The sequence below is a fragment of the Sciurus vulgaris genome, assembly GCF_902686455.1.
Source record: "Sciurus vulgaris genome assembly, chromosome: 8".
In the NCBI taxonomy this organism is placed as follows: Eukaryota; Metazoa; Chordata; class Mammalia; order Rodentia; family Sciuridae; genus Sciurus; species Sciurus vulgaris.
In genome coordinates this window covers 69807037-69833547 of record NC_136468.1, presented here as the reverse complement: position 1 = coordinate 69833547, position 26511 = coordinate 69807037, and the positions used below count along the sequence as shown (strand labels likewise).

The window sequence follows — 26511 nt, the reverse complement described above, 5'->3', positions numbered from 1 at the left end:
TGTCTTTATTGCAGGTGACATTTTCCCAAAACTAACTCTAAAATGAACAGCTGGTGTTTTTGTGGAACTAGAGAAGGAACTAACTGTGATTCTCTTCTGATAGCTCAGAGAAATAATGAGCATCGTGCTTTCACGTGCATAACAATTTATAGAAAAAGCAAAGAGCTTTCTCACATGTTAAATCTATTTGAAGCTACCATAACCTTGAAAGATCAGCGGTGTTATTCTTACTTTTATTGGTGAGTAAATTGAGATTCAGAGAAGTTAGCAAAGGCCCAGAGGTGAAGAACAGCACAGCCTCTGTCTCTAACTCATGTTTTGTCAGTGCCTGATACTTATTTGTGACTTATGGCAACTTCCTGATGGAATATGGAGAATCTGCGGGTGATCAAATTAGTCTCTTTTTATAGACACAGCAGCCTGGGAAGACCAGAAATAAGTCCTTCCTGTCAACCAGACTGTTGATTTCCTGTTCCCAATGCAATCAGATAAATTCCATGTTTCTTCAAGTGTGACTAGGGACATATGCTAAATGCAACTCCTCCGAAGAAAGACTATCTGTTTGGGGTCCTTTCAGCATTGTGCTCTCTGGATCAGCATTATAATTACTGGAATTTAAATACTGTGGAGGATACTGCTTTTTTTTTTTTTTTTTTTGTCTAAAAACCTAGTTACCAAACCAGCAGCTAAAATGTGCCACCAATTTTTCCTTGACTTGCTGTGTTGTGCTGATTTTTAACATAAAGCTCATTCGCTAGTCTTCCTTTCCAAAATCCTTCTGTCTCAACCACACTCACATAAGAAAAGAAAAAGACACTGAGGCAGATAGATACAGGGAGGGACACAGCTTCTTTTTTTCCCTTTCTTTTCTTTTTTCTTGCAGCACTGGAGATGGAACCCAGTGGTACTTTACCACTAAGCTACATCTTCAGTTCTTTTTTATTTTTTATTTTGAGACGGGGTCTTACTAAGTAGCTGAGGCTGGTCTCAAACTTGCCATTCTCCTGCCTCAGCCTCCCAAGTCACTGGGATTCCAGGTGTGTACCACCTTGCCTGACTAAGAGGCAGCATCTTCTAATGGCAATTTCTGAGATATTTTCTAGCAGCAAATGAGGCACTTCAGGAGGTCACAAGCCCTTTCAGGACCCTGTGCTCCTAGGGTGCTGATGCAGAAAGCCACAGGCCTTTTGAGTAGGTGCCATGTGCTAGGGTAGGGAGGGAGGGTAAGAAGAACTGCAGGAGGAATGGGAGAGGTGAGCCTTTGCTAAGCTGAAGATGTCTGTGTTGATGTTTTTCCAGGTTCTTCTTCCTTCATGGCCCAAACATAGGCAGAGAAGAGGCCAGAAATCTGGGAGGACAATGGGAGAATTGAGGAGAGAGAGCGGCTCTGTTTCCCTCAAGGCCCAGGAGGACACATTACCAAACCCTCTCCAGAGTCAAAACAAAACCAAGGACACCTTCAGGCTCCCTGACCGGCCCTCACAGAATATTTTCCTTTATTTAACTCATGTCTTTGCTGCATTTACTCTGCATATGAACTAATTATGTTTACTTTTCAGAATTGTGTGACCTTGGGGTTTGTGCCTTATTTGACAGATTTGAATGTATTTGGGCTATAATTAGCTGTTCTAGAGTTCTCCTGTACTGGGTTGCATAACTTTTGGGTTACTAACTTCAAAAGAGGAAAATGAGCTATAAATTTAGTGTTGTTTTGTCTGACCTTGGACTCAGGGCCCACCTTGCATCTTATTTAAAGAAGAAACAACAAAGCAACTTGGGACTTTGACTGAACCATGTTTCTTTTAGTCTGACAGTGGCTAAAAGGGGAGTACAGTCGTGGAGCATGTGACTACATGCATGGACTTTGGGGTGAGGTAATCTGGGTTCAAATCTTAGCTCTGCCAATTGGTAACTGTGTGACCTTAGAAAAGGTCCTTAGCCTTTTTGAGACTAAATTTTCTAACCTGAAGAATGAGAATAATCAAACCTATTCATAGGATTTTTTTGAAAATTAAGTATGGTAAAGTTTGTAAAGCACTAGCGACTTAATTCATAGAATCTCTCAATATCTAACAACTATTATCAAAAGAAGAAGTTTCATATCAACATAGGGAAGTGCAGGGTGTGTTGTCCCATTCATAGAAAATCTGGGTTTTAAGTACTCACAACTGAACTCGCAGGACCACAGTCAATAGTCCAAATAGAAGGCCAGCTAGTAAGCCCAGGTCCAAACCCAGAATGATGGACATGATGCATGTAAATACCCAGATAACCTACAGGGGAATGGAAATGAAAAGAATTATATTGATTCATCAGGTACTATCAAGTGTTAGGCTACCTATAACAATAAGATCAATCATTCACAAGTATAGCTTTTTAAAAAATATACTGACTTCATTCATTTTCATTCATTTTATCCATTCATTCATTCATTCATTTTATATTTAAGTGAAACTGGAGCTGACCTTCCCAATAAAGACCAACTGTCCCATTTTATTTATTTTATATTTTTGAATAGGGCTCAAAAGGGAATTAATATTTAAGAGGTTTACAGTGAAAAATCTTGCACACAATCCTCTTCCCTCTCCACCCATTCCCAATCTTCCTCCCTACTTGTAACCTCTTTATTTCTGCACACACACACACACACACACACACACACACACACACACACATTTTTCCCTAGCATTTCTATTCTGGTCTCTTTTTTACATATCAATATATAAGAAATTTTCTCTGAGTGTGTGTGTGTATGTGTCCAAATTAGAGTATAACTGTAAAAGATCTCATTTCTGGTTTTTGTAATTCTTTAAAATAGTTGTGAAGGTCACTTCAGTCACAAAGTCAGCATGGAATTTTGCATTTTGATTTTTTTGTTGCTGTTGTTTGGGCTTTTTTTTTTTTTTTTTTCCTTTAAATTGTGTTTTAAAGAAAATGTGATGTGTTGTGTTTTGCTTTGTTTGGGCTTGAGAAGGCCCAGGGCCTCATATGGGATTTTTGCTAAAAATCAATCTTCCCAGAGATACAGGAGCTTCACAAATACAGTTTACGTATAAAACATCAAGGCTTTGGTTTATACACACAATTCTAATTTCTGCTCTGAGGTTTCTAAAGTGCAGGCAAGGCTTAGGAAACGGGGGAGGGGGGACTTAGTGATACCACAGGAAGCATATAAAAACCAAATCTTATTTCAGATAATGGGTGGTGGGTGACTTACAGCATCAATCTTATTCTGCCTCCACAAACGAGGAACATCACACACCTGCATAAACATCCCTTTCAGGTTGGCAATTACAACAGCTGCCAGGACTGACTGCCAAGAGAGACAGGGAAGGCTGTGTTATTCAGGGGAATAGCTTTCCATGTGATGATTTTTAAATCTCCTGTTGTTTCTCTGGTAGCAGAGTGGTGACAGGAAATTATGCAATTGGTATACAGAGAAGCAGAGTTATACCTTCTGCAAGGGTTCCAGAAGCTTCCCCAGGGCAATAATGGCGATCATCACAATCCCAGCAGAGATGATGCCAGCAATCTGAAAGATACAAACCTTGCATGAAGAGGTTTCACCCTCCTCCTTAGAGTCTTCCAACTCACCACATGTGCATGAAAAATTCTGCTCACAGACTCATTTGATGCTTCCTTGATTCCCCCTTCCACCACTTCTGCTTGATTTCGGGAGAAATGACATTATTTGCTAAAATATTACAAAACCGAAAAAAAGGAAAAACGTGTGTGTGTGTGCACGCACATGCTCAGGTGTGCACACTTTTGCAGGGCCTGCTGAAGTAAAGTTACTTTGATGTGAATTTTATCTGGATATATTACACCTATTTAGTGTCAATTCAGGAGGCCAACCTTCTAGTAGTTGCCAAGCCATGAAACATACCAACTCCTTCCCCAACTACAAAGATTATCATCATGTTCTTGGGGAATAAATCTAACAGCATGTATCTGATTGTTCTGCATTGTTGAAGCAGCAACCACAATAGCTACTCTGATAACACATTGTACTCATAGCACACAGTTCCCATGAAAGTCTCAGAGAAAATAAGTTTATCCATCCAGTTGCAAATTCATAGTGCCATGTTGGCATACTAAGAGGTGGGACCATGTCTCCTGCTCCCTCTGACAGTTGCACAGATGCAGGCTCCAAATTTGTCCCAAAGCATTTGCAGTGATGGAGCAATAGCAGGGTAAAGAAGTTCAGAAACTTTACCTTCACTGGCAAATAAAAAAGAGCTCTCCTTAGGTCCACAAATAGGAGAGAGACTGAGGGGACAGGGACTATTCTCTGGTTTGATCAGATGACCAATGAATTCTCTGTTCAGACAGCTGGTGCATGCTCAAGGTGGAGCCTAGAAGCTCTGAAACAGAAAAGGAGAAGGAAGCCAGAAGCAAAGCCATCAGAGAGGAAGCAACAGGGAAGATGGTGCTGAGCACAAGCGCTGCCTAGTGCAAGAGATCTGAGTTAAAGGAGGCAGGAGTCACAGCAAATAGAAAAGGAAAATCAGCATACTTAATAGAAAGTATTCACTTCATCTGGCAAATGATATTCAGCTTATGTTCATTTATGTTCAGCTTATGGCTGGGTCAGTCTGGGGTGTATCTGTGATGTACAAAAATGCTCGTTTTGTTTGTCGAGCTCCCTACTCTCTGCTCTTCCTGGCACCATGCCTCCAGGTCCCCAGAACTTTGGTGAGCTTTCCTCTTGCCTAACTAAGCGGAGAAGTCAGAACCTTTCCAATGACTCAAGCAATATTCACTGAGCCACTAGCATCTCACTGTGGATAAAGGCTCTGTGAAATAGTGAGAGAGATGGAGATTTAGAGACAGGAACCACAACCTGCTGCCCAACTCGGAACAAGAAAGCGGCCACCTATTCACCAGCATATATAATAAGTCTCCAAATATGGGGGTCTAGGCTAGTTTTGGACACCATTAAAATCTGCGAGGGATCAATTTCTTGTACTTAGGATATAAAGGCTGGTTTGTGGGAAGCTCCGTAGATTTTATATCTATGAGCAGATTCAGTTAGTAGAGAATTAATTATTCTGTTAAGTGAGAGAGTAATCAGAGCTACAGAATAGTTTGTAATCAGAATTGCTTTTTATGAATCAATAGGAGTAACAGAGAATGAGAGAAAGAATAGGTGGCCAACATTCAGCTCTTCTACAATGTACAGATGTGCTGAAAACACCAACACTCTTTTATGCATTCCCTCAGCAAATATATGCTAGGTGCTTCTTAATGCCAGGAATAATACATGTGTCATAGAGGCTAACATGCCATTCCTGCCTTGAGCTCAGCAATCATCACTCACTGGCATGTGCCAGGACTTCACATTTTTTAATATAATCCTCACAACATTCCTATGAGATGGATACAATTATTAGTCCATTTTATAGGCGCTAAAACTGAGGCTTCAACATAAGAAAAAAACATGAGAAGCCACACACGAGAAGACCTGCTAGTTTATTTGGTTACAGTCCAGGCACACAGACTTTTAACCCCAGAACTTAGTATACATTTCAGTAATTAAATATCAAGCTATTTCTACACTTGTTTCCTTCTTCAGTGCTGAAATCCTGGCATCCGTCATTCCTAAATATAATGCACGCCAGTGTGTGGCAGAGGATATTAGCTTACCAGAATGCCATTATCCCTCAAGTCCTTTGCCAAGGAGGTTACTTTACATGGGCATTCTTACTAGGGCGGCCAGCCCATGACTCGTTTGAGCCTGGAGGTTATAGCAGGAGAATGAACATCACCGGTTTGGGATATGCCTGAACCCTCTTAGGACCACATGCCCTGGAGGGCTTGTCGATGCTCTGTCTCCAATGCAAGCAGCAAGAACTCCTGCTACTGACAGCTGCAACATGAAATAGGCATACCTTTGGAAATTGGCTCTGACCACTTCCTCTCAACAGCAGATCTCTGGTTATGCTTCTGGTTTGGACTATATTATTTTGCCTACTCAGAGGCAAATGTTTGCAAAAACAATTTAAGAAAAATTCTGAGAATAAACATTAAATTTTTGTTTCAAAGGAGCCAAGATACTGGAAGAGACCAAATCTTCCAAGTCTATAATTATCATGATCCATTATAAACAGGCCAGAAACAACCTGTGTACCATGGGGACAATTAAAGCTCTCTCTGGGCAAGCCACTGTTGGAGTCTTTCATTTTCTCAGTTATTCTCTTTCATATTTTTTGGTGGGGGGGTGTTACCAGGGATTGAACTCAGGGCACTCAACCACTGAGCCACATCCTAAGCCCTTTTTTGTATTTTGTTTAGAGACAGGGTCTCACTGAGTTGCTTAGTGCCTCTCTGTTGCTGAGGCTGGCTTTGAACTTTCTATCCTCCTGCCTCAGCCTCTCAAGTCGCTGGGATTACAGGCCTGGGATTACAGGCCTGTGCCACCATTTCAAGTTCATATTTATTTTAAGTGTCTCTGACTTAATAAAATTCTATATGAAGATGCTGTGTGTGTTTTACTCTATTTAGTTTGGATCTGTTTTACTTTTAAGCCTGAATGTACATTTTACTTTTAAATAATGCTTTTCTCTGTGGTAGGAGAATAAAACCCTTGTGGCATAATAGAAGCACAATTCCCTGCATCTGTCCCTGCCCAAGGTCACTGGTTTGGCATATCTGATTCTGTGCCTGACTTTGAGAGCCATTTCTGAGCTTTCTGACTCACTGGGACTGAGGGATTACCCAAAGATTAATTGGTATGCTGGTTTTATGGTCATCTCATGAAGACAACAACTGACAGTCACATTTAAAATGGCAAGATTAAGTACACATTCAGAAATTCAAGAACAAAAATCAGACTCAGGAAGAAATGCCAAAATGTTACAACAAAAGATATTCTTGGCTAGCAAACTGCTGTTCTGTGGGAACAAAGGCCCCTGGAGGAAGTTCCTGATCCTGGTAAAGGAAATGCGAAGAGAACTTTTCACTGTCCTGCAAACATAATAACACAAAGCCATGAAGTGCTTTTACTGGGCCCTGGCTGTCCCCAGGTAAGAAACTGATAACAACCAGCATTCTTCATCACCATCCTTGGCAGTGGCCAATGTCCCTAGAAAAGCACTGAAGTGCACTTCTCTGCCAGGTGAGCATTGACACAAAGGTTTATAGGAATTTCCATCTCAGAAAACTGTAAATGTTGCTTTTCAAGAAGTTTTAGATGAGGGGGTGAGTCAAAGAGATGAACTGGCCCAAGCGGGATCGGTGAGGAAGAACAAGTCCCTCTCTTCCCAAAGGTTAACTACCCTGCCTAGTTCTTGCGTAAGCCTTTCTGAGCTGCCAATCCTTGGCTTGTTCTCTGTGATTGATGTTATCAGCTGTCATTCCATACCTGTGTCTTTCCCCCAGTGCTTTCTTGGACAGCTGTCCGGGACAAGGCAGTGGTGGCCACAAAACAAGAGAAGAATCCCGAGAAGATGTTGCTGATCCCAAAGGCAATGAATTCCTAAGGGAGAGAATGAATGACGTGATGCTACAAATAGAATCTTTGCAAAACCCTCACCTCGTATTCAAAGGAATCAAATAAATCAACTCTGCCTGGTGGTCCAATTTAATTTTTACCATTAAAGGTATTTGAGGATCTTCTAAGACATCAGGGGTTTGGACTCCATAGAATCTAAAAGAAAACCCCCAGCTATTGGTTATTTTAAAGGTTGACAACTTCTAGCCCTTTTGCTAAGATGCTTTTGCACTGTCTGGTGAGTGGCACATCTACAACTCTCACATAAAGTTTTTCTGTGGTTGAATATTTGCTATAAAGCATAATATAACTAGCAGAGCTATTATTCTGCTTGATTACTAGTCATTTAACTGCTGTAATTGCTATGTTGTTTTCAGCAACATCCAACTACAAAACCTGCAGACTTATAAGCAGTGTAAAATCAGTTCACTTGGTAATGTATTGTATGCTTACAAAATTGTCCTGTATATATTAATTGCACTGCGAGCTACCTCAACATAAAGTAGTCATGGCTATTAATTGTGATTTTTACACTGTTTTATCATATTGTGCTGCCATTAAAAAAGAAATGACCAGGAAGAATTCTTATTCTAATCTAAAATGTTAACTTTGGATGTTGTTTGCATTGACTGAATTAGCTCTTTTAAAATAGGGCTACTTCAACCTATTTCTAAAAAGCAAAGTGATACAGCATGCATATTTCAAAATAATTTCTAATTAGGAAGCATAAGAGAGAAACCAACTCATTAAGGACTGCTGGAAAAACCCAAGCCTTTCTTTAGCAGAAACCAAAGTCATTCCCACTTGTGTTTCTTTCTTGTTTTCTGCCCTATAAAAGCAGCTCAGCAAGAGGGCTAGCATACCTGGTTCCCATCGATGGTATAGTCGTGCTTGGTGGCGTAGACTTTTCCTACAGATACCGCAATAGCATAAGCCACCACAGCGATGGAAAACGATGCAGTCAGCATCTCGGAAAACAAGCTCACCGGGGGAAGTGCAGGAGGCAGAAACCTAGGGAGTTTTTAAACCAAAAATGCTGTGAAGATTTGACAACGGTTCCTTTTTCCCACCTCACCAAATGCTACATCCACTCAGGCACATGCTAGAATGAAAGGACATTATCCAAGAGAATGAAGAGCACACACGAATAGCAGCATTCACGAAATCAGAAGTCAGTGCTATCTCACTGGCCAATTTCTTTGAAAGCTTCTCCTAAACTTCAGACATGAATAAACCTGCCTTGACTGATTCTTCATTGGCCATACATACAGCTCCATCTGTGCCACTTCACATATTAGGATTTCTCATTTCACAATTTCAACTTAAAGGTCTTTAAACTTAAAAGATATTCTAACCATGATGAGATTTACTCTGTATGAAGAGCCGTCATTTTGGTAAAAGAGACTAAGAATATATGATATTAAAAGAGTCCAGTAGAAAACTGGGTATGGTGGTGCCTGTCTGTAATCCTGGTGATTCGGGCAACTGAGGCAGGAGGATTACAAGTACAAGGCCAGTCTGGGCAATTTAGTGACTAAAGTAACCCAGTGATGTGTGGTCAAATGACTACTATTTGACAAAACTGGAACTGCTCTATTAAACTATATTTAAAAAACCTATAATTTTATATTCATGAGATTGTCCCCAAATGTGAAAATTTGGGGGATGACCTTCATGTACCCATAGCTTGCTTGATAGCTATTCACATGGTATAATCCCCGAGGCCCCCAACCATAAAAATATCTCCCCACTTACCTTATTTATGCTTGAATAAAGATAAAGTAGAAATTAGATTCTTAGAGAAAATCACAGACAAATTTAGAGTTAGCAAGCATCCTAGATATTGCTGAATCTACCTCTCTCATTTTGTTGATAAGGGAACTGAGACCTGGAAAGGTCCAGATACGAGTATTAGATATTATGATTTTCTAGGTAACAAGATCTTTCTGGTTCTCTGCTCTCATTAGGTTTTCTCTGTCCAAGGGTACAGCGTTAGCTTTTAGATGACTCTTTTCCCCATATCCCATCCTATCCTAGGTGTAGGCTCTAGCATGCACCCCATCTGTAGGCAGCCAGACAGGATGTTGGAAACCCTGGTCCAGCACTGAGTGATTCACCATCATATCATCAGCTAGTCTGGATACGACCTTGGACCTCACTTCTTAAAACTAGGCTTCTTCTTCCTGAGACCCAGTTAACCCAACTTCAGGTAACTGGGGAGCCTCAGGATAACTTTCCAGCCCTGCAAAGAATGTAGTTTTCATAGTATCTTAATGCCCACTGTCTACGCACTGCCTCCTTCTCCAAATATTACCTGATCCTTGATTACTTAGGGTTACAAAGCAAAAGGTGCAGACTTGAAATCAAAGGACCTCAATCACTCTGAGTAACTTTATGATTTTGGACATGTTGTTTAAACCTGCCAAGTCTCAGTTTCCTCAGCCATCAAGTGGACTATTTTCTCTTCTCATAGAATTAACTGAGGCATCACATAGTAAGGAATTAGTGCCTATACACATACTAGGTGTAGTCTATGTGGAAAGAATCTAAATCTGCCATACTTTTGTACTATCTGCCACCTTTTGTACTATCTTGTTGGGCCTTAGTGGTATCAATTATTTGCCCCAAGTCAACTGAGGCCCTGGCTCCTAATGACCTTTGCGTAAGCCTTTCCTCTAGTACTTGTCCTCCTTCAGTGGCCATAGCTCTTTCCAAATTGTATGCTCACTCAGTAGGACTGTTTGGCCCCAGCCAACCCTGTCTGACCTGATCACAAGACACCACCACCAAGAGACTGAAGGGGAGGGAGCATATGAACACCCACCAATTTGAAGATGAGGATGGGGAGGTTTGGGCCCTGAATGCCAAAGAACCCATAAAGGATAGTTAGGCAGGGTAAACACAGTGCTACCTGTATGTTTTTACTTCCAGTTGAACTTCAACGTTTGACAAATGTGCCGCCACTCCAGCTAAAGGAAGAACATGGACCTCAGAAAGCAGCCAGGGGAAGAACCTCCATGATTGTGTTGGCCCCCTCCCTACTCTGTGTCCTTCCCTGCACCACACTTTCACATACCACCACAAAGCATATTACTTAAAGGCAAACAGGATTACAAGGAGCCCTGGCTCTGGTAAGAAGAGGACAAGTCACAGCTGAGAGATGAGGCAAGAGTTAACATAGGGATTAAAATATACAGGACAGAGCAAGAGCAGTCCATCGTGTTACAGGTTAAAAGACAAAGCAGTGACGTGGGCCTGTAATCCCAGTGACTCAGGAGGCAAGAGCATTGCAAGTTCAAGGCTAGCCTGAGGGACTCACTGAGACCCTGTCTCAAAATAAAATAAAAAGGGATGGGGATGTAGCTCAGTGATGGCACATTCCTGAATTCAGTCCCCAGTACCACAAAAACATCCCCACCCCCATACACATACAACCATGATGACAGAAGGGGCGAATGAAAAGCCTAGGATGTGATGAGTGAGAAACCAGACACATTAATAGCTGCAGGATCAGGATCAGCTGCATGAGGAGAAAGGCAGGCGATGCCTGGCTCTCAGAATCGCTGGTTAAGAACAAGGTTTGACAGAGAATGAGGGCTCCCTGTTAGTGTGAATCCTCAGACGCTAACTGGACATAGACAGGTGTTTTGTTTTGTTTTTTAATTTGTAGATAGACACAATACATTTATTTTATTTATTCTATGTGGTGCTGAGGATTGAACCCAGTGCCTCCCATGTGCTAGGCAAGCACTCCACCACTGAGCTACAACCCAGCCCAGACAGACATATTTTTACCAGGAAGGGAGTACAGAAAAGGACACAGAGGAGTCACAGCTTTTGTCTGCCTAGTGGGACATTGTTACTGGGAACCAAGCAATCCTAAACATATGGCTCTGACCCTGAATAGGATGAAAGGGAGCTGCCAACAGCAGCCTGATTGGGGAGTGAGGCAGGGAGGAGGTGAGAAGGTGGCACCTCCCCCGTCTCTCTCTCTCTGTTCCTTAGCCTTGCCCAGGACTCGCCTCAGCCACTTGAACATTCTCTTTCACTTGTTCTTTTCCAGTGTCTCAGGGCTACCCTTTCTTCCTCAGGTTGTTTAATATTAGAATTTTTTTCGTGCTACCAAGTGAGATCAGATAACAAAGGCCTTTCTTGTGGCTTGTGTATAATGACACGGGCTCAGGGATTTTACCCCTTCAACAAATATTTTCTGAAAGTCCTCTGTGAGATAGGTACCGTGCTAGGGAGACAGAGCTGAGCACCACAGATGGGCTTACTGCCCTCCTGGAAGAGCTGGTAGTCTTCACAGCCGGCAGGTTGTTTGCTGACCAAGCTGACCAGGTGGTCTGTCAGAGGATTCAGCTTGATTCAAACCACGGCAAGAGGCTGGGGATCCATTCTCAGGAAAAGCCAGCCAGGAAAGCTTAGTAGAAGGCCAGAAGGACAACTAAGGGCAGCCAAACTGACCTCCCCAATCAACAAATGGAACATGGCTAGGGGCGGGCAGGGCATACGCTGTGGACCACCTATAGTTTGTTATATATTAGGCGGCCTGACAAAAGGGATCTATGAAATATAGTTTGTGTAATTGTTTATAACTACCCCCAAAATCTAATTGTCAGGGTAAAAACTCCATAACTCAAGTAGCCACATTGCATTATTTTAATCATTAAATTCTTCCCAGCTTTAGAATTCGCTACCAAAATGCAGATCTTCTAATACAGAGTTTCCCAAATTTACCTGATCAGAAGAATCACTTGAGGCAGTTTTGAAAAATAGTGATTCCCAGGCCCCTCTTCTGAAACTCCTGATTCATTAGTTTTGGGGTGGGAGCCAGGAATTTGTGTTAAAACAGGTCTCACATGATTCTTACACATATAAGTTTGAGAAATGCTGTAATGGGTAATAAGTGATATCCCACATAGCTAGTTGCTTGCTTTGCAGTAGTAGGGATTGAACCCAGGGGTGCTCTACCATTGAGCTACATCCCAGCCCTTTTTTATTATTATTATTTTTTATTTTGAAATAGGGTCTTGCTAAGTTGCCAAGGCTGACCTTGAACTTGGCATCCTTCTGCCCCAGCCTACTGTGTCTCTGGGATTACAGACCTATGCCACCATGCCCAGCCGTTTTCCTAATATTTTCGAGCTGATTTTAGAAGAAATTGTGAGATTGATCAAATGGGAAGGTAGCAGTTTCCCATGGAACAAGCAGTAGGAATTAGCTTGCCTGAGTAGTTTCTAACAGAAGCATGGAAAAACGAAGACTAGCACAAGGCGTCTCAGCTAGAATCAAGAGAAGAGAAACCAGTACTTACGAATCAGCCGCAAGTCTAGTCATAAATGCTATAAGTTAATGTTACAAATGTAATAAACATCTGGGATTCTTTTTTAATGCCATATAACAAATTTATAGTGTAAAACATTTTGTCCACTCCATGCATTTTATGAGAGCTCTCACTGGCATTTCATGAGCTTGAGTTGAGGCTTCAGTTGTTGTAATTAGCCTTGACATATAGGCAACTTCCCTAGAGCCACACAACCAGACAGTGACAGAGATCGACTAAGGACCTTGGTCTTCCACTCTTCTAATTAACCAAACTACCAAGCTTACATAAAACTCCCCTTAAAGATAATGCAACTTATGTATGCATACAAACAATATAATTATTATCTAAGACAGATTAAATGGTGGAGAATTTAAGCCAGATGTCCCTTGATTTCTCAAGCAGATTGTTCACGGTGCAATAAATGCTACTGATCATAATTGCATTTCTATTGTGTTGCGATTATACCTAGGAGCTTAAATCAGGAGTCTAGTGTTAAATACGCATATCCTGCTACTTTTTAAGAAAATGAAGAAAAAATTACATATAAAGGAACTGCTTTTAAACCAATGGCTTGAACATTATCCACACATGTAGTTTGTTTGATGCTTTGCACAAATAGGTGCTTTTTTTAAGATCATACACAAATAGGACTACTGAAGGAGCACCAGTGAAATGAAGCTTGTAATAAAAGGTTTCATTTAAATAGAAAGTACTGGCTTTATATGCTAGCATTGTCTAAGAGGAACGCCATACTCACCCCCTTGGGATGGTCTTAACAATGCCAGCATTGTAATTTTTTTCTAAGTTGGCTCCATATGAAATGGCAGTGGCAATTATGGTCTGAAATAAAATAAAAGAAGATGTGAAACAAAAAACCCACAATCTCTCACTTTCAACATAATTAATGCCGAATTTTCTAACTATATATTCTACTTACCACAATTACTTCTATAGGAATAGGAACTGGGATTTTGTGTTTAAATCGATCATTTAATTCCTTAACTGCCATACAGATGACAATGGTGAGTAATCCAGCAATGAAATCTGCAAGATTGGTCTCACCAATATTTTGAAAAATCTCAACCAGTGTCTGTAAAGAGAAAATAATTTTATATACTTCCTGCTGCACAAACACACATATACATAAAATCAATTCTCTTCATGGATTTTGCCACATGAAAAATCAAATCATCAAACAATATATGAAGGTTTTCTGTGAAATCATAATAATGTGCTGGTTAATACAGGGACATTAAGTACGTGCTGTCTCTACAAAGTGTAGATGTATACATGTGTATATGTATATATACACATGCACATATACATATATGTGTATACACACACATAGTCACTAATGACAGTTTACTTCAAGAAGTAAAACTACATTTTTATTTTTTATAATAAAAAGGGAAGAGCTTTTCAAAGAAAATACTGGGTGGGAGGGAGGCAAGAATGGAGGAAGGAGGAACTTTATAGAGGGAAAAGAGGGGTGGGAAGTGTGGGGGGAAGGAAAAATAACAGAATGAATCAAACATCATTACCCTATGTAAATGTATGATTACACAAATGGTACACCTCTACTTCATATACAATCAAAGAAACAAGTTGTACCCCATTTGTTTACAATAAAAAAAAATCTTAAAAAAAAGAAAATACCATTATTCTTGTTCTTGCTGAAAAACTTCAAAAGTTTACATATTGAACTGGTTCTTATAGGTGCTATTAAGTAGCCTAATCTTCACCAGGTAGACAGGGAGTTTTTGAGACTAAAAGCTAACAAACGAAAAAGTCCCAATTTTTTTTATAGGAGGGTCTCAATAAGTCAGCAGTTTAAACAGTGATTTTCCCTAAACCCAAATGATACAGGTAATAACAATAAATAAATAGTCCTAAAATACTTCCATATATAGATACAAGTGCACTGATTCATTCTTTCTTTCTCTTTCTTTTCTGTTTTCTAGTACTGGGGATCAAATCCCCATAGGTGCTCTACCACTAAGCTACATTCTCTGACTTTTTTCTTTTTTATTTTGAGACAGGATCTCACTAAATTGCCAATCTGGCCTTGAACTTGCAATCTTTCTGCCTCAGCCTCCCAAGCTGCTAGGATTACAGGCGTGTACCACCACATCTGACTGATTCATTCTTTATGGCAAAAGGCTATTAAATTGATATGTAGGCCAAATATACATATTTAGGAATTAATTTGGCACATAGTTCAAACTTGAACTAAGATAATGACTCAAGATAATTTTTTCCAGAGAAGCCAGCTCAAAAAAACAAGTTTTGTTTTGTAAATATGCAGTTTCTGGAATTGAGAGTATTCTTCAAGGAAATTAGCAAGGGAGACTCCAGGAAAGGACACTAACATCTTTGTTATATTTGTCCTGAGAAAGTCATGACTTAAGAAGACATCCCTTAAATCTTTGAGATTTGTAATCTATCAGAAAGGTTACTTTTCTTTGAATGACCTTGTTTATTTTTGTAGGTAGGTAAAATCCTTAAAATAATTATAATGATAATCTGGTAACCATTATATAAAGAACACAATGTCTTCTAAGAATTATTTTGCCAGCAACCTCAACTCTGGAACACATTCAAGAGTGAGGGAATGAGGGAGTATTTTGCAAACAGAATACATTCCACCAAGTGCTTGGACTGGAGCACAGGCATTGAGTTTGTAGGAAGCCTTTTGGACTTTCACTCAAAGGGGATTTTTGTTCTTATTTTAAACCCTGTACTCCTAGCAAGTACTGGGTTGTCTGCTTTCCAGAATCACTGAAAATTGCTGAAGGCAGATAAGCTGACAGCAACAAGATGAAGCCGGCAACAGCAGGGTGGAAGAGAAAGCCTACCACCACCGTGAGCAGATGCAACAAGAGCTTTGGGCATCACACACAGGAGCCAGCAGTCCTACTACTTACCATAGAACAGAGGCTTGAAGGCTGTCATTGCTGTTTGACCTTTAGAAAATCAATTTTCTAATGAGGACCTCCTTAATTCATGAGCTAGGTATAATATTTTGATTAACTGTCTATACGATAAAGGTTTACTTTCCAACTCAAGATGGGAATATTCAAACTTAAAAAACAAAACATTTGAACTAATTATCCTAACCACAGAAACATTTTCACCTTGCAAAAATCAGTACAGGAGGGCTGGGGATGGAGCTCAGTGGTACAGTCCTTGCCTAGCATGTACAAGGCCTTGGGTTCTATTCCCAGCACCACCACAAAAAAAAAAAAAAAAAAAAACACTACAGGATATTCCCATTTAATCTAAGAGTCACTTAGACCTTTGAATAAAAAGCATTTCTTGCAGGGCACAGTGGTACACGCCTGTAATCCCCGCGACTCAGGAAGCTGAGGCAGGAGGATCACAAATTCCAGCCCAGGCCAGGTAACTTAGCAAGACCCTGTCTTAAAAAAAAAAAAAAAAAGTAAAAAGGATGGGGATGTAGCCCAGTGGTACAGTGTCCCCTGAGTTCAACTCCTAGAACCACCACCAAAAACAAAATACCTCTACTCTATCAAAAATGTAATATGAGCTGCAAAAAACAAAATTAGTTCATATTACACAATTGTATCACACAAAGCATATATGTATTAGGTTTCCTACATACTGAGCAATCATTCAAGATTTCTTATGAAAAGTTCTACAGTAGGAAGTTGAATCTATATAGAAATAAAATTCAATCATACAAACTGAAACAGTCATAGGAAGACAATGAATCTGACATAACTTTCCTGTGTACATATATGAACACACCACAATGAATCTCAACATTGTATACATCCACTGGGATCCTAATTAGAATATGATATATTCTATACTTGTATAAATATATCAAAATAGATTCTACTGTCATGTATATCTAAAAAGAACAAATAAAAATAAAAATAAAACAAATTGTAGTGAAAGAGAAAATACACTCCAATGATACACTGAACAATAATACTAATTTAGTTTTCTATAAAGTACCAAAACATGAATAAACACATGATTCTGTATTTTAGTCTAGAATTCTAACACAGTTCAAATCATGTTGTTGACTTTTCAGTAATGTACAATATTTAACTATATTTCTTATCACATTTGGAGAATTTTAGAACCATTTAGATAACTGTTCTTGCCTAGCCTTACCTGGGTATAAAAAGCCATGAGGAAAAAAATTACATCTGATATTGTATATGATGAAATTTACTGGTTAACTTTGCAACTGAATTTATTTTAATTTATCTAATATCTCCGTGAATATAACAAACCTTCATAATCACCTCTTGCCTTCAGGTACTTCCTGCAATCAGGTATTTTGTGTATATGTATATTCCCCCTCGAAGTGTTACTTTCTCTTTTACTAATGGTGTAAATTTAACATACTGAAGTGACTACTCTGAATAAGCTAAGCTGTGGCTTTCAAAACTCTCAGCTTTGGGCAGAACTTCAGTGTGGTCTTCTTCCTCACCTTGAAGCAAGTAGCATTAATTCAGTAAGCAAACAGAGACAAACCATTCAAAGTGAATGGAAGAAGACAATCACTCTTAAGAGAACTATGGCATTTACTTTAGCTACCTGGTAGCATTAGTGTTACTAATTCTAAATTGCTACCAACACCCTGTCATGCTCCCTTCTGCATTCTATACTCAGCATCTCTGGCATTTGTGAATTAAAGGTTTTTCTTTCATTCCTAATAGTTGCTCCTTCAAATCTTGATTCATTACTTCTAGTTGTCAATACCTCTTTGAAGTGATACATGCCTGTAATCTCAGTTACTTGGGAGGCTGAGGCAGGAAGATCTCAAGTTCAAACCTCCTTGGGCAATTTAGGGAGCCCTTGTCTCAAAAATACAATTTCAGAAAAGAGATTGGGATGTAGCTCGGTGGTGGAACGCTTCCATAACATGCATAAGGCCCTGGTTTAATCCCTAGTATCACATACTTTTCAGAATAGAAAGTTTATATTTACTGCCAAATAGGGATAATTGAAATCCTGCATCAAACTTGACTGGCCTATGAGGAATTTCCTGCAAAATTCTACAACAATAGGCTTATCAGTTATAAGAAATGTCCCACTCCAGTGCAATATAGTGGGGAGGTTGGGGATGAACAGTGGGTAAATGGGAACTCTATACTTTCTGCTCAATCTTTCTGTGAGCCTAAAGCTTCTCCAAAAAGTAAAGTCCATTAAAAAAATCATATGGCACATGCTAAACTGAAACTTCAGGAATAATATTCAATAGAAAATAAGTCACACAATGATCATGTTTGGTTTTAAAATTATGTTTGACTTTGGTCTTATACGTCCTGGTTGCTTTAGTCCCTGTGAAACTGGGATCATTAGCAGCAAGTTTCCTCTTAAACATAGTACTAGAAGACCAGAGGAATCATTTCTCCTATTCTCCAGATATCCAACAATGGCCAGAGTCCCAGGTCAAGGGTTGGCCTAGGCCTTCTGTGATCTGGATGGATGTAGGCCTACCACTGTTCTCAGAAGGAAGTGAGCAAGTTTAGTAAGAGATGTCTTGGGTTCTAGAGTCAGGGGGTTTGTAATGAGAGTGAACAGTAACTGGTACATTTGGTAGCTACTCAATAAGTACTTATTGTATAGGTCAATTGAATGGATGAAAATGAAAGAACAAATGAACAGTTGATGGAGAAAGTGTGAAAGCAAGCCAAAGATATGTCAGGGGCTGCAAAAGTGGCAGAGCCTGTCCAAATAAGAAGTCTGAAGGTTTCAAAAAGAACTGAGGACTTGGAAAGGGGAAAAAGCAAAAATGATCAAAAAAATTCTGAATCAGAAAGGAGGCTGTACTAATGTATTTACATAGATTGGTTCTCTGGGAGGTAAACAGTAAGCTCCATGAGGTCTATTCTTCCATGATAATTAAAATAATAAAAATAATAAACCAAGTTCTTACTATGCTAGATCTTATTTTTTAGTGCTTCACACAAATTTTCTTTTAAAACCCTTACAATTCTAAGAGATAGATACTACTATCACTCCATTTTAAGGACATGAAAGTTTAGGGAAGTTAATTTAGTTTTATTTGTTTGTTTATTTTGCAATACTGGGGATTGGACCCAGGGTGAGCTAGCAATGAGATACACCCCTGCCCTCTTAAAATTTTTATTTTGAGACAAATTCTCATTAAATTGACAAGAATAGCCTTGAACTTGGGATCCTCCTGCCTCAGCCTTCTTAACAGCTGGGATTATAGGCATGAGCCACCGCACCTAGCTAGGGAAGTTAAAAGTAATAGGTAGATGGTAGAAAAAAGACTTCAACTCAGGTCTGTTGAAGTTCAAAGTCCATTATCTTCATCAGTATGTTGTTCTTCTCCTCTATGTATTTCCATAGCACAGCATAGTGGCAGGCTTGGAGGGAGCACTTGGGAATACTTGTTGAATTGGTGGAATAATGTGGGATTATGGCACTGTTATGAAATTGAGCAAATTTCTGACAATCTCACTAACTCTTTGATATGTATACATAGCCTTACGTTGTTTTAGATGCTAATAGGTGGGTGATGAAAGGATTCAAACACCATTGGCACATTATTTTTGCATGGTATCATTCCCCTTAAGCTTAAGTGACATCATGTTACTATTATCACCATTTTCAAGCATTAGTAACAGGCTTTATATAGAACATATATTTAGATCCAAGAATTTCTTCAAATCTAATTAGTGTGATCTATATCCTTCTTTTGCATCTCTTTTGCATGTTGAGTCATCTTGAATCTAATGTTTCTTTTCATTTATAATTGCTGAGACATTTGCACTATGCATTTTATGGACTCTCATAATTAGAAAGGGCTAGAGAAATACATTTCCAATCATTTCATATTTTAAATAAGATAGAAAAGAAGCTCTGAAATAATAATTTCAAAATAACCATGTTTTAGTATTTGCTGTGTGCTAGCCCCTGGACCAAGTGCTCCTCATCTATTCTTTTGTGTGTGTGCCTGTGTGGTACTGGGTTTGAATCCAGGGACTCCCATATGCTAAAGCAAGCACTCTACCACTGAGCTATAATTCCCAGCCTTTTCTTCTATTCCTATTTAACAATCCAAGAGGTAGATACCATTAACAACCAATTCTACAGGGAAGGAAACTAAGGCATAGTGAGTTGCTCATATGACTAGTAAGTATCAGAGTCAGAATTTGAATCCAGGTCCATCCCATTCTAAACCTGAACTTTCAGTCATTACCTTAAACAATGTATCCAAGGTCATTTGGCTTGTTATAGCAAAGTGGAGACTAGAGTTCAAGTCTGTTGCACCTCAGAACTATCTTCTTCAGCATATAACTTTTTTTATTAATGTTCTAAGTGCAGTTACACTTCCGAAACCATTCTGACCAGTTGAGAACAATGATTTGCAAAATCTGCCTTCTTAGATGTTACTTCTGATTCTTTTTCTTCTTTCAGAGAAAAACGTTTTCGGTGGTTACAAAAGTATATATGGGAAACAGGTTATCCAGGTTCAAGTTAACCAGAGAAAAACACTGACCCATGCCCAGAGTAAGAAGCAGCACTTACATAGATAATGGAGAGAACTCCATTATAGTTTTTGGTTGAAACGTTGAGGACAATCTTTAGCTGCGAGACCAATACTTGGAAGGCAGCAGCTGTTGTAAATCCGCCAACCAAAGGATCTGCCAAATACCTCACTATGAATCCAATCTGCAAACCTCCGAATACCAGCTAGGATAAGAAGAAGAAAGGAGAAAGTTAAATGTTTGCCTGAGAAGCTGATATGGTGGCATACACCTATAATCCCAGCAACTTGGGAGACTGAGGCAGGAGGATCATTAAGCTCATGGCCAGCCTCACCAACTTAGCAACTTAGCAAGATCCTATGAAACTTAGTAAGACCCTGTTTCAAAATTTAAGAAAAAAACCAAAAAGGCTGAGGATGTGGCTCAGTGGTTAAGCACCCCTGGGTTCAAACCCCGGTATCAAAGAAAAGAAAATGTTTGTCTGAGAAAAGAACCAGCTTTCTGGAAATATCAACAAATTAAGCTTAAAACCAATTAAAACCACTTGAAATATAAACCTCAAAGTATTTCTGTATATGTACTAAGTAAAGCAAACATCAGGTAGCTTTTTTCTGACTTCGAGGTCCCTGTGGTCCCTGTAACTGCAGTATATATACCTTCTTTCTTTCATTCTCAAATGAGTCAAGCATGTTCATCTGCTTTTTTTTCCTTCTATCTCTCCTTTTGATAGTAAGTGAACCTTAATAAATGACGTCTTGCAAACTATCTTAACATCTGGCTAAGACAATGTATTTAGAAAATAGCTTTTGGGTCTAGGAAATTACTTTGTTTTTCTTTTAGATGAATCTTTAAGTTTACATATTTTAAAGTTATTTATTTCAAATGAGAATCACACCGATCTATATTTTACATGTATGTCTATTACCTGTATGATTCCAACCAAAAGAGTAAGGGTGCTTGCAATCATTACTCTTGCAGTATCTCTGGCGGCTGTATCTAGCATGGAGGTATTCAAGGCACTTCCATTACTGCTGGTCATGAGAAAGTGTTCGTCAGGGGCCATACTTAGAACAACAGATCCCACCATTAAACTGACCACAGGGAAAGGTCCTGGGGAAAAAGTCTCTTGTCAATTAATCAATTATTAATCACAAATATTTAGACTCAACATATCTGTGTAGGATTATAAAGATGTATGAAATAATTAGCTGTATCTAGGAAAATACTGTTTGTTCACAAAAGAAGTTGAGATGAGAAGCAGGCATTCATGACCCAGAAATTGGTGCCAGAGACATGTCAGTAAGTGATCATTGTATCCATTCGGGATACCTTGTGAATACATAGGAAAGGTGCCTAGCCTATTCTGTGTGTGATCCTCATGTGTATGGGGAGTGAAGGAGGGGATTATCAGTAAATGTTTCCAGGCATTGGCAGCATATTAATTGAATCCTTACTTGTTCCACCTAATTATCATTTCATAAAATAAGATTCATTTCCTCACATGTCCAGAATCCTGATCTCTGGATCCAAGGGCTTTGATTAATACCACAGGGTCCAAATTAGCAAAAGAAGTATATAGTTTCTCTTTTTGTCTTTGCAAGATAAATTATTTTTTCATGTCAAATGCCCATCTTTAAGATCCTATGTTTTAAAAAGCTCTGTTTTCTTCCATTTGTGGAAGCTAGAGAGAAAAAATTAAAAGAAAGATGGAGGGGGGAATCTCATTAAAATCAAAGGGAGATCAGTAGAACAGTGGAAAGGGGCTAGTGGGAGGAAGAAGGGGAGGAACAGGGTAAATACTGGGGAATGGTATTGGTCAAATTATACTGTTACAATATGTATGAATATGTAACAAAAATCCCACCATTATGTATAACTACAATGCACCAATAAAAAATGTAGGAAAAAAAACCTGATTTCTTCTAGGAACTGTTCCAGGTACTACTGATATTTGTACCCAAATGATCCTATTATTTGACCAATACAGGGCTTTGTGGGAGAACTCAGTATTCAAACCTAGTAATCTAGAATGTCTAAATGTAGAGAACACTGAGGAGAAAATCAATTCCTATGTTCCTTGCCTAGTCAAGCATTTGATACTGATGGATCTCCAAGGTAAGAATGTTCTTTCATTTAATAACCTCTTTTTGATGTCCTCCAGGACAAGGCAATGAACTAGATTCTGAGAGAGCTACAACTAAGCACAGGGACATGGGTTGAGGGGTAGAGTAGGTGGTTGTATTTGTTTCAAGAGGATCATCCAGGTAGACATGTCTAGCCAACAGATGGATACAGGAACAAAATTATCTCTAGTGTAAATGTCAGCTTTGCACAAAATACCATTAAAACATTCATTTACTAGAACATTCTAACAAAAGAGAACTTAAATTTTAGAAATGGCAGGAAAACCTCTTATAAGTCTTGCCAAGAAGAAAAATCAAGCTTGGTTTCTACATTTTTTGGCAAGATTTTGCTAGTCTTCCAATTTTAGTAATTTAAAAATCAGTATGCTCTTTAATTTAATGAATATGTATTTGGTGAGCATAATTTAATAAATGCTAGGTTAATCTAGTAAAACACTGGTTCAAAGATCTTGTGAAGATTTGGTTCTCTATCATTTTATATTTTGGAGTACAATTTCTAAAGATAGAGTCAAATTTATTATATTTTAAAAATCAAAACATGCTAAGATCTAAAGGGAGGTTTTTTTCAGCCTTTCAATTTTATCCTCTTAATTTTAAAATGGTATGTATACAGTTAACTAATTTTGTTGAATAAGAAGAGTAGGCAAAGCACCAAAGGCTGATTTCCTTGGAAAGTATTAACAAAGATATAGAGGCCTGATGCACATAATATAGTGAAACACTTTGAACATGAATGAAGACAATTATGAATTATGCTCATATTTACCAACTGAGATGTGTCTTGATGTTCCAAAGATGAAGTATGTCAGGATAGGAAAAAAAGCAGAATAGAGGCCATATCCAACAGGAACTGCAGCTAGCAGAGCATATGCCATCCCTGAAATTACATTTAAAATGATTAAATTCACAAACAAAAGTTACAGTATATTTATACTACACTTTTCATTGATAGTCTCACATGTATAGGTTCAACACATCAGACTGTCCTGAGTGGTTTCTTTATCTTGCATGTAGACTGTGGCTAGGCTACCATGCAGAATTTGATTTAAATCATTTGGGATAATGATTTCATCTATGTGCCTCACCTGCTCAAATGAACAGACTCGATTAGTAATTCAACCATTGATTGATCATCTCAATAGAGAAATAAGTCAGATATTGATTAGAAACTTAGTAAGTTCAGTCTGAAGGATCAGACCAGTTTTGCACGGGAACAATTTTGTCTGAGTTCATTGTCCCTCCATGTTCAATCATTATTGCATTTACTCTTTTCCTCTCTTTTTGGTGAGCAGAAGTTAGATACGAAGCAAGAAAAAAAAATGACAATTGTACTTAATAGCAGGCAAGACAACTCTATCCTGGTAAGGGAAACAAACTTCACCAGTAGGCTATGCTAGCAACCTGTGGGCCCATGAATGTTAAGCTATAGAGAAATCAACATTAGCATACATGGGGGTTGGAAGAGGATAATGACAAATACTTTTTCTTGGTTAACTACATAAGCAGTCAGTGTGTGTTAATCCATAGTACCTCCCCTCCCCACACTTCAGTCTCAACAGGAGAAAATTAAGTCCTTGGACCCTGAGTCATTAGTAAAGGACTATAACAATTTTTTAAAAGCAATAGCAACCCAACCCAAATGACCTGGCCCACAGGCACTCAAAGCTATTTACTGAATGAATATCTTGAAATAGGGAAGTGGCTAGTTAAATAATACTTCATCTATGGTAATTCTATGTTGTTGATGTTTTTTGGTAGGGGGAATTCATGTAAATAAAATGTAATTGATGTGATATATAGAAGGACATGGAAAGCTGTGAAGTAAATTGTTTTATAAGTGAGAAAAATAAGGATTAATATCAAACACATGTATTGTTTGCTTAAAAACATATTTTTAATATGAATTCAGATGCAAAAAGATAATGAATAATATATTAAAACACCCATGTATTCATAATCTAGTTTAAGAAATAAATTATTGCCAATACAATAGAAACTCTCTATATCCTCTTCCTCAATCACATTCCCTTTCCTTCCTCCACCCTCAAAAGGCGAACATTATCCTTAATCTGGTGCTTATTATTCCCAGGCATTTTGTGTTAAATTAGTTAAGTTACTCTTACATTTTGTGTTAAATTAGTTAAGTATTGTACTTAACTAATATATGAATGGGTTATCTATATGGTAGGATCAGAGAAAACTTCTAGTTTGTAAAGGGGATTTTTTTCATGTTCTTTATATATCTTTCCTAGTTTTTTACATGAGCATTCACTCATTCACTCAGCAACTATTGATTATGCACCTACCAGGCACCGGGTAATGTTAAAGTCTCTGCACTTATGGAATGTGCATTCTAGAAAAATATGTATTACTGCTGCAATTGTTTTAATACGTAAGTTACAACAAGGAATTTCAATAATCAATAGTTCAGGAACATGGAATAGAATGGAATAGATGACTCCACAAAAGGACAAGAAAGGAAGGAGTAGGGAATGAAAGCAAATCTGCTTCCTTGGTCATTTTTCAAGTCCTTCTCAAACCTCCATTTCCCTAAACTGGCCTCTTCAGTTCTTAAAATGAAAATGGGGACTTCTTCAGTTTTCATATAGATATCTATTTAGAAACACCTGCTACTCAAGTATATTGTAATCGTCTTGACAACAAAAGAAGTTGGTACAAAATTTTTGAAATTATGCAGTTTGTAAAGAAACCTAAGCCATTAATTTTAATTATGGAATCTCTGTGTTGGTCCTATGATATGTAGGATGGTGGCATCACTGCTAAAGCAGGTGCTACTAAACATTTGGAAGAAGGCAAGGCCTCCTACTACATGAGGACACAGTGAGAAGGTGGTCCCTCACCAGAAACCGAATCTGCAGGGACCCTCATGTTAGACTTCCTAGCCTCAAGAATAATTAAAAACTATTTTTTATGTTTATTAAATAAGTAAATAAGTAAATGTCAAAGATAAAATGTAGATAGAAAAGGAGTACCCAAAATTGCATATTAGAGGCACCTAGCATTTGACCATTTCACCTGAGTTAAATCCCTAGCAAAACACACACACACACACACACAAACACACACACACAATTATTTGCAGTGGAAAACTGGACTGCAAGGCATAAGGGAACAGAAGTTTCCCCTTCAAAATTGTGGTTTGGAAAGCCAGCTGCAAAAGTCCAGGGGAATAAGAATCCATGTATGATTTCACTTAGGAGCTAAGTCACATTGAGTAGAGTCATGGATAGTGGATTGCAAGGGGCCTGTCTCTCCTTTCTCCACAGTAGATATTTGTTATTCCATAGCTTCTACCCGCACCAAAGTATACAACACAAATAACTCCCTATAATATACTGTCCCTTAGGGAGCTCTGCGTTCTGCCCTAGCTCCTTTCCATGCACAGGGCCACTGAGAGGTATTCTAAATGGCGCTGGTCACAAACCACTCTCGCTGTTCACATGGGAAGCACAACAAAGGAGAGGAGTGAATACCACCAATCTTTGATTTCTCCAAAGAGTTCACAGTTTAAGAAGACATGAAAAAAGTTATGATAAGCATAGGCTGCAATCATCTATTCTTGCCTGGAGGAGAGGAAATTTTTATTTGTATTAATACTTTTTTGTTATGTTTTTTCTTCTCTCCTTTCTTTTACTTTTAATTTTTTTCTTTTTCTCACTATTTTACCTTTCTCTTGGTTTCCCCCTTTTACTTTTTTCTTTGTAATATTTGAATTTCCTTCTTTTTCCATTTTTCTCTTTTCTTCCTTTTTAAATTTTAATTTTTGAAATTTATTTTTATTATTTTTAAACTTTTTATTCTATATAATTTTTGTCCCTTTCTTTTAGGTTGTTGTTGGTGGTGTGATTGTTGTTTTCATTTGGTGGATTTTACTTTATTTTTTTAACCATTTTGTTGTTGAGGTTATTGTTTATTCTTTCTTTGTGGTGCAAGGGACTGAACCTGAAACTTTGAGATATGGAGTGGGTGCTCTGCACTGAGCAGCCCAACTCAGTATGACCTTACTCCAGTATGACCTAGTCTCGC

General features: G+C 38.5%; 1 protein-coding gene across 4 annotated transcripts in view; it reads right to left on the bottom strand.

Annotated features, from left to right (window-relative positions):
* Positions 1-26511, bottom strand: part of SLC26A4 (solute carrier family 26 member 4) — a 59592-nt gene that overhangs the window by 17851 nt on the left and 15230 nt on the right. For 2 of the 4 annotated variants that reach the window (XM_079152274.1, XM_079152276.1), the window contains 10 exons: positions 23231-23341; positions 21246-21430; positions 20361-20525; positions 13759-13911; positions 13579-13661; positions 8356-8503; positions 7364-7477; positions 3455-3532; positions 3218-3313; positions 2167-2273 (listed from right to left, as the gene is read on the bottom strand). In XM_079152274.1, the coding sequence (XP_079008400.1) occupies positions 2167-2273; positions 3218-3313; positions 3455-3532; positions 7364-7477; positions 8356-8503; positions 13579-13661; positions 13759-13911; positions 20361-20525; positions 21246-21430; positions 23231-23341 (1240 nt within the window). Of the gene's footprint in view, positions 1-2166; positions 2274-3217; positions 3314-3454; positions 3533-7363; positions 7478-8355; positions 8504-13578; positions 13662-13758; positions 13912-20360; positions 20526-21245; positions 21431-23230; positions 23342-23422; positions 24279-26511 lie in introns of those variants that run through there. The other 2 variants (XM_079152277.1, XM_079152275.1) reach the window with 2 other exon arrangements.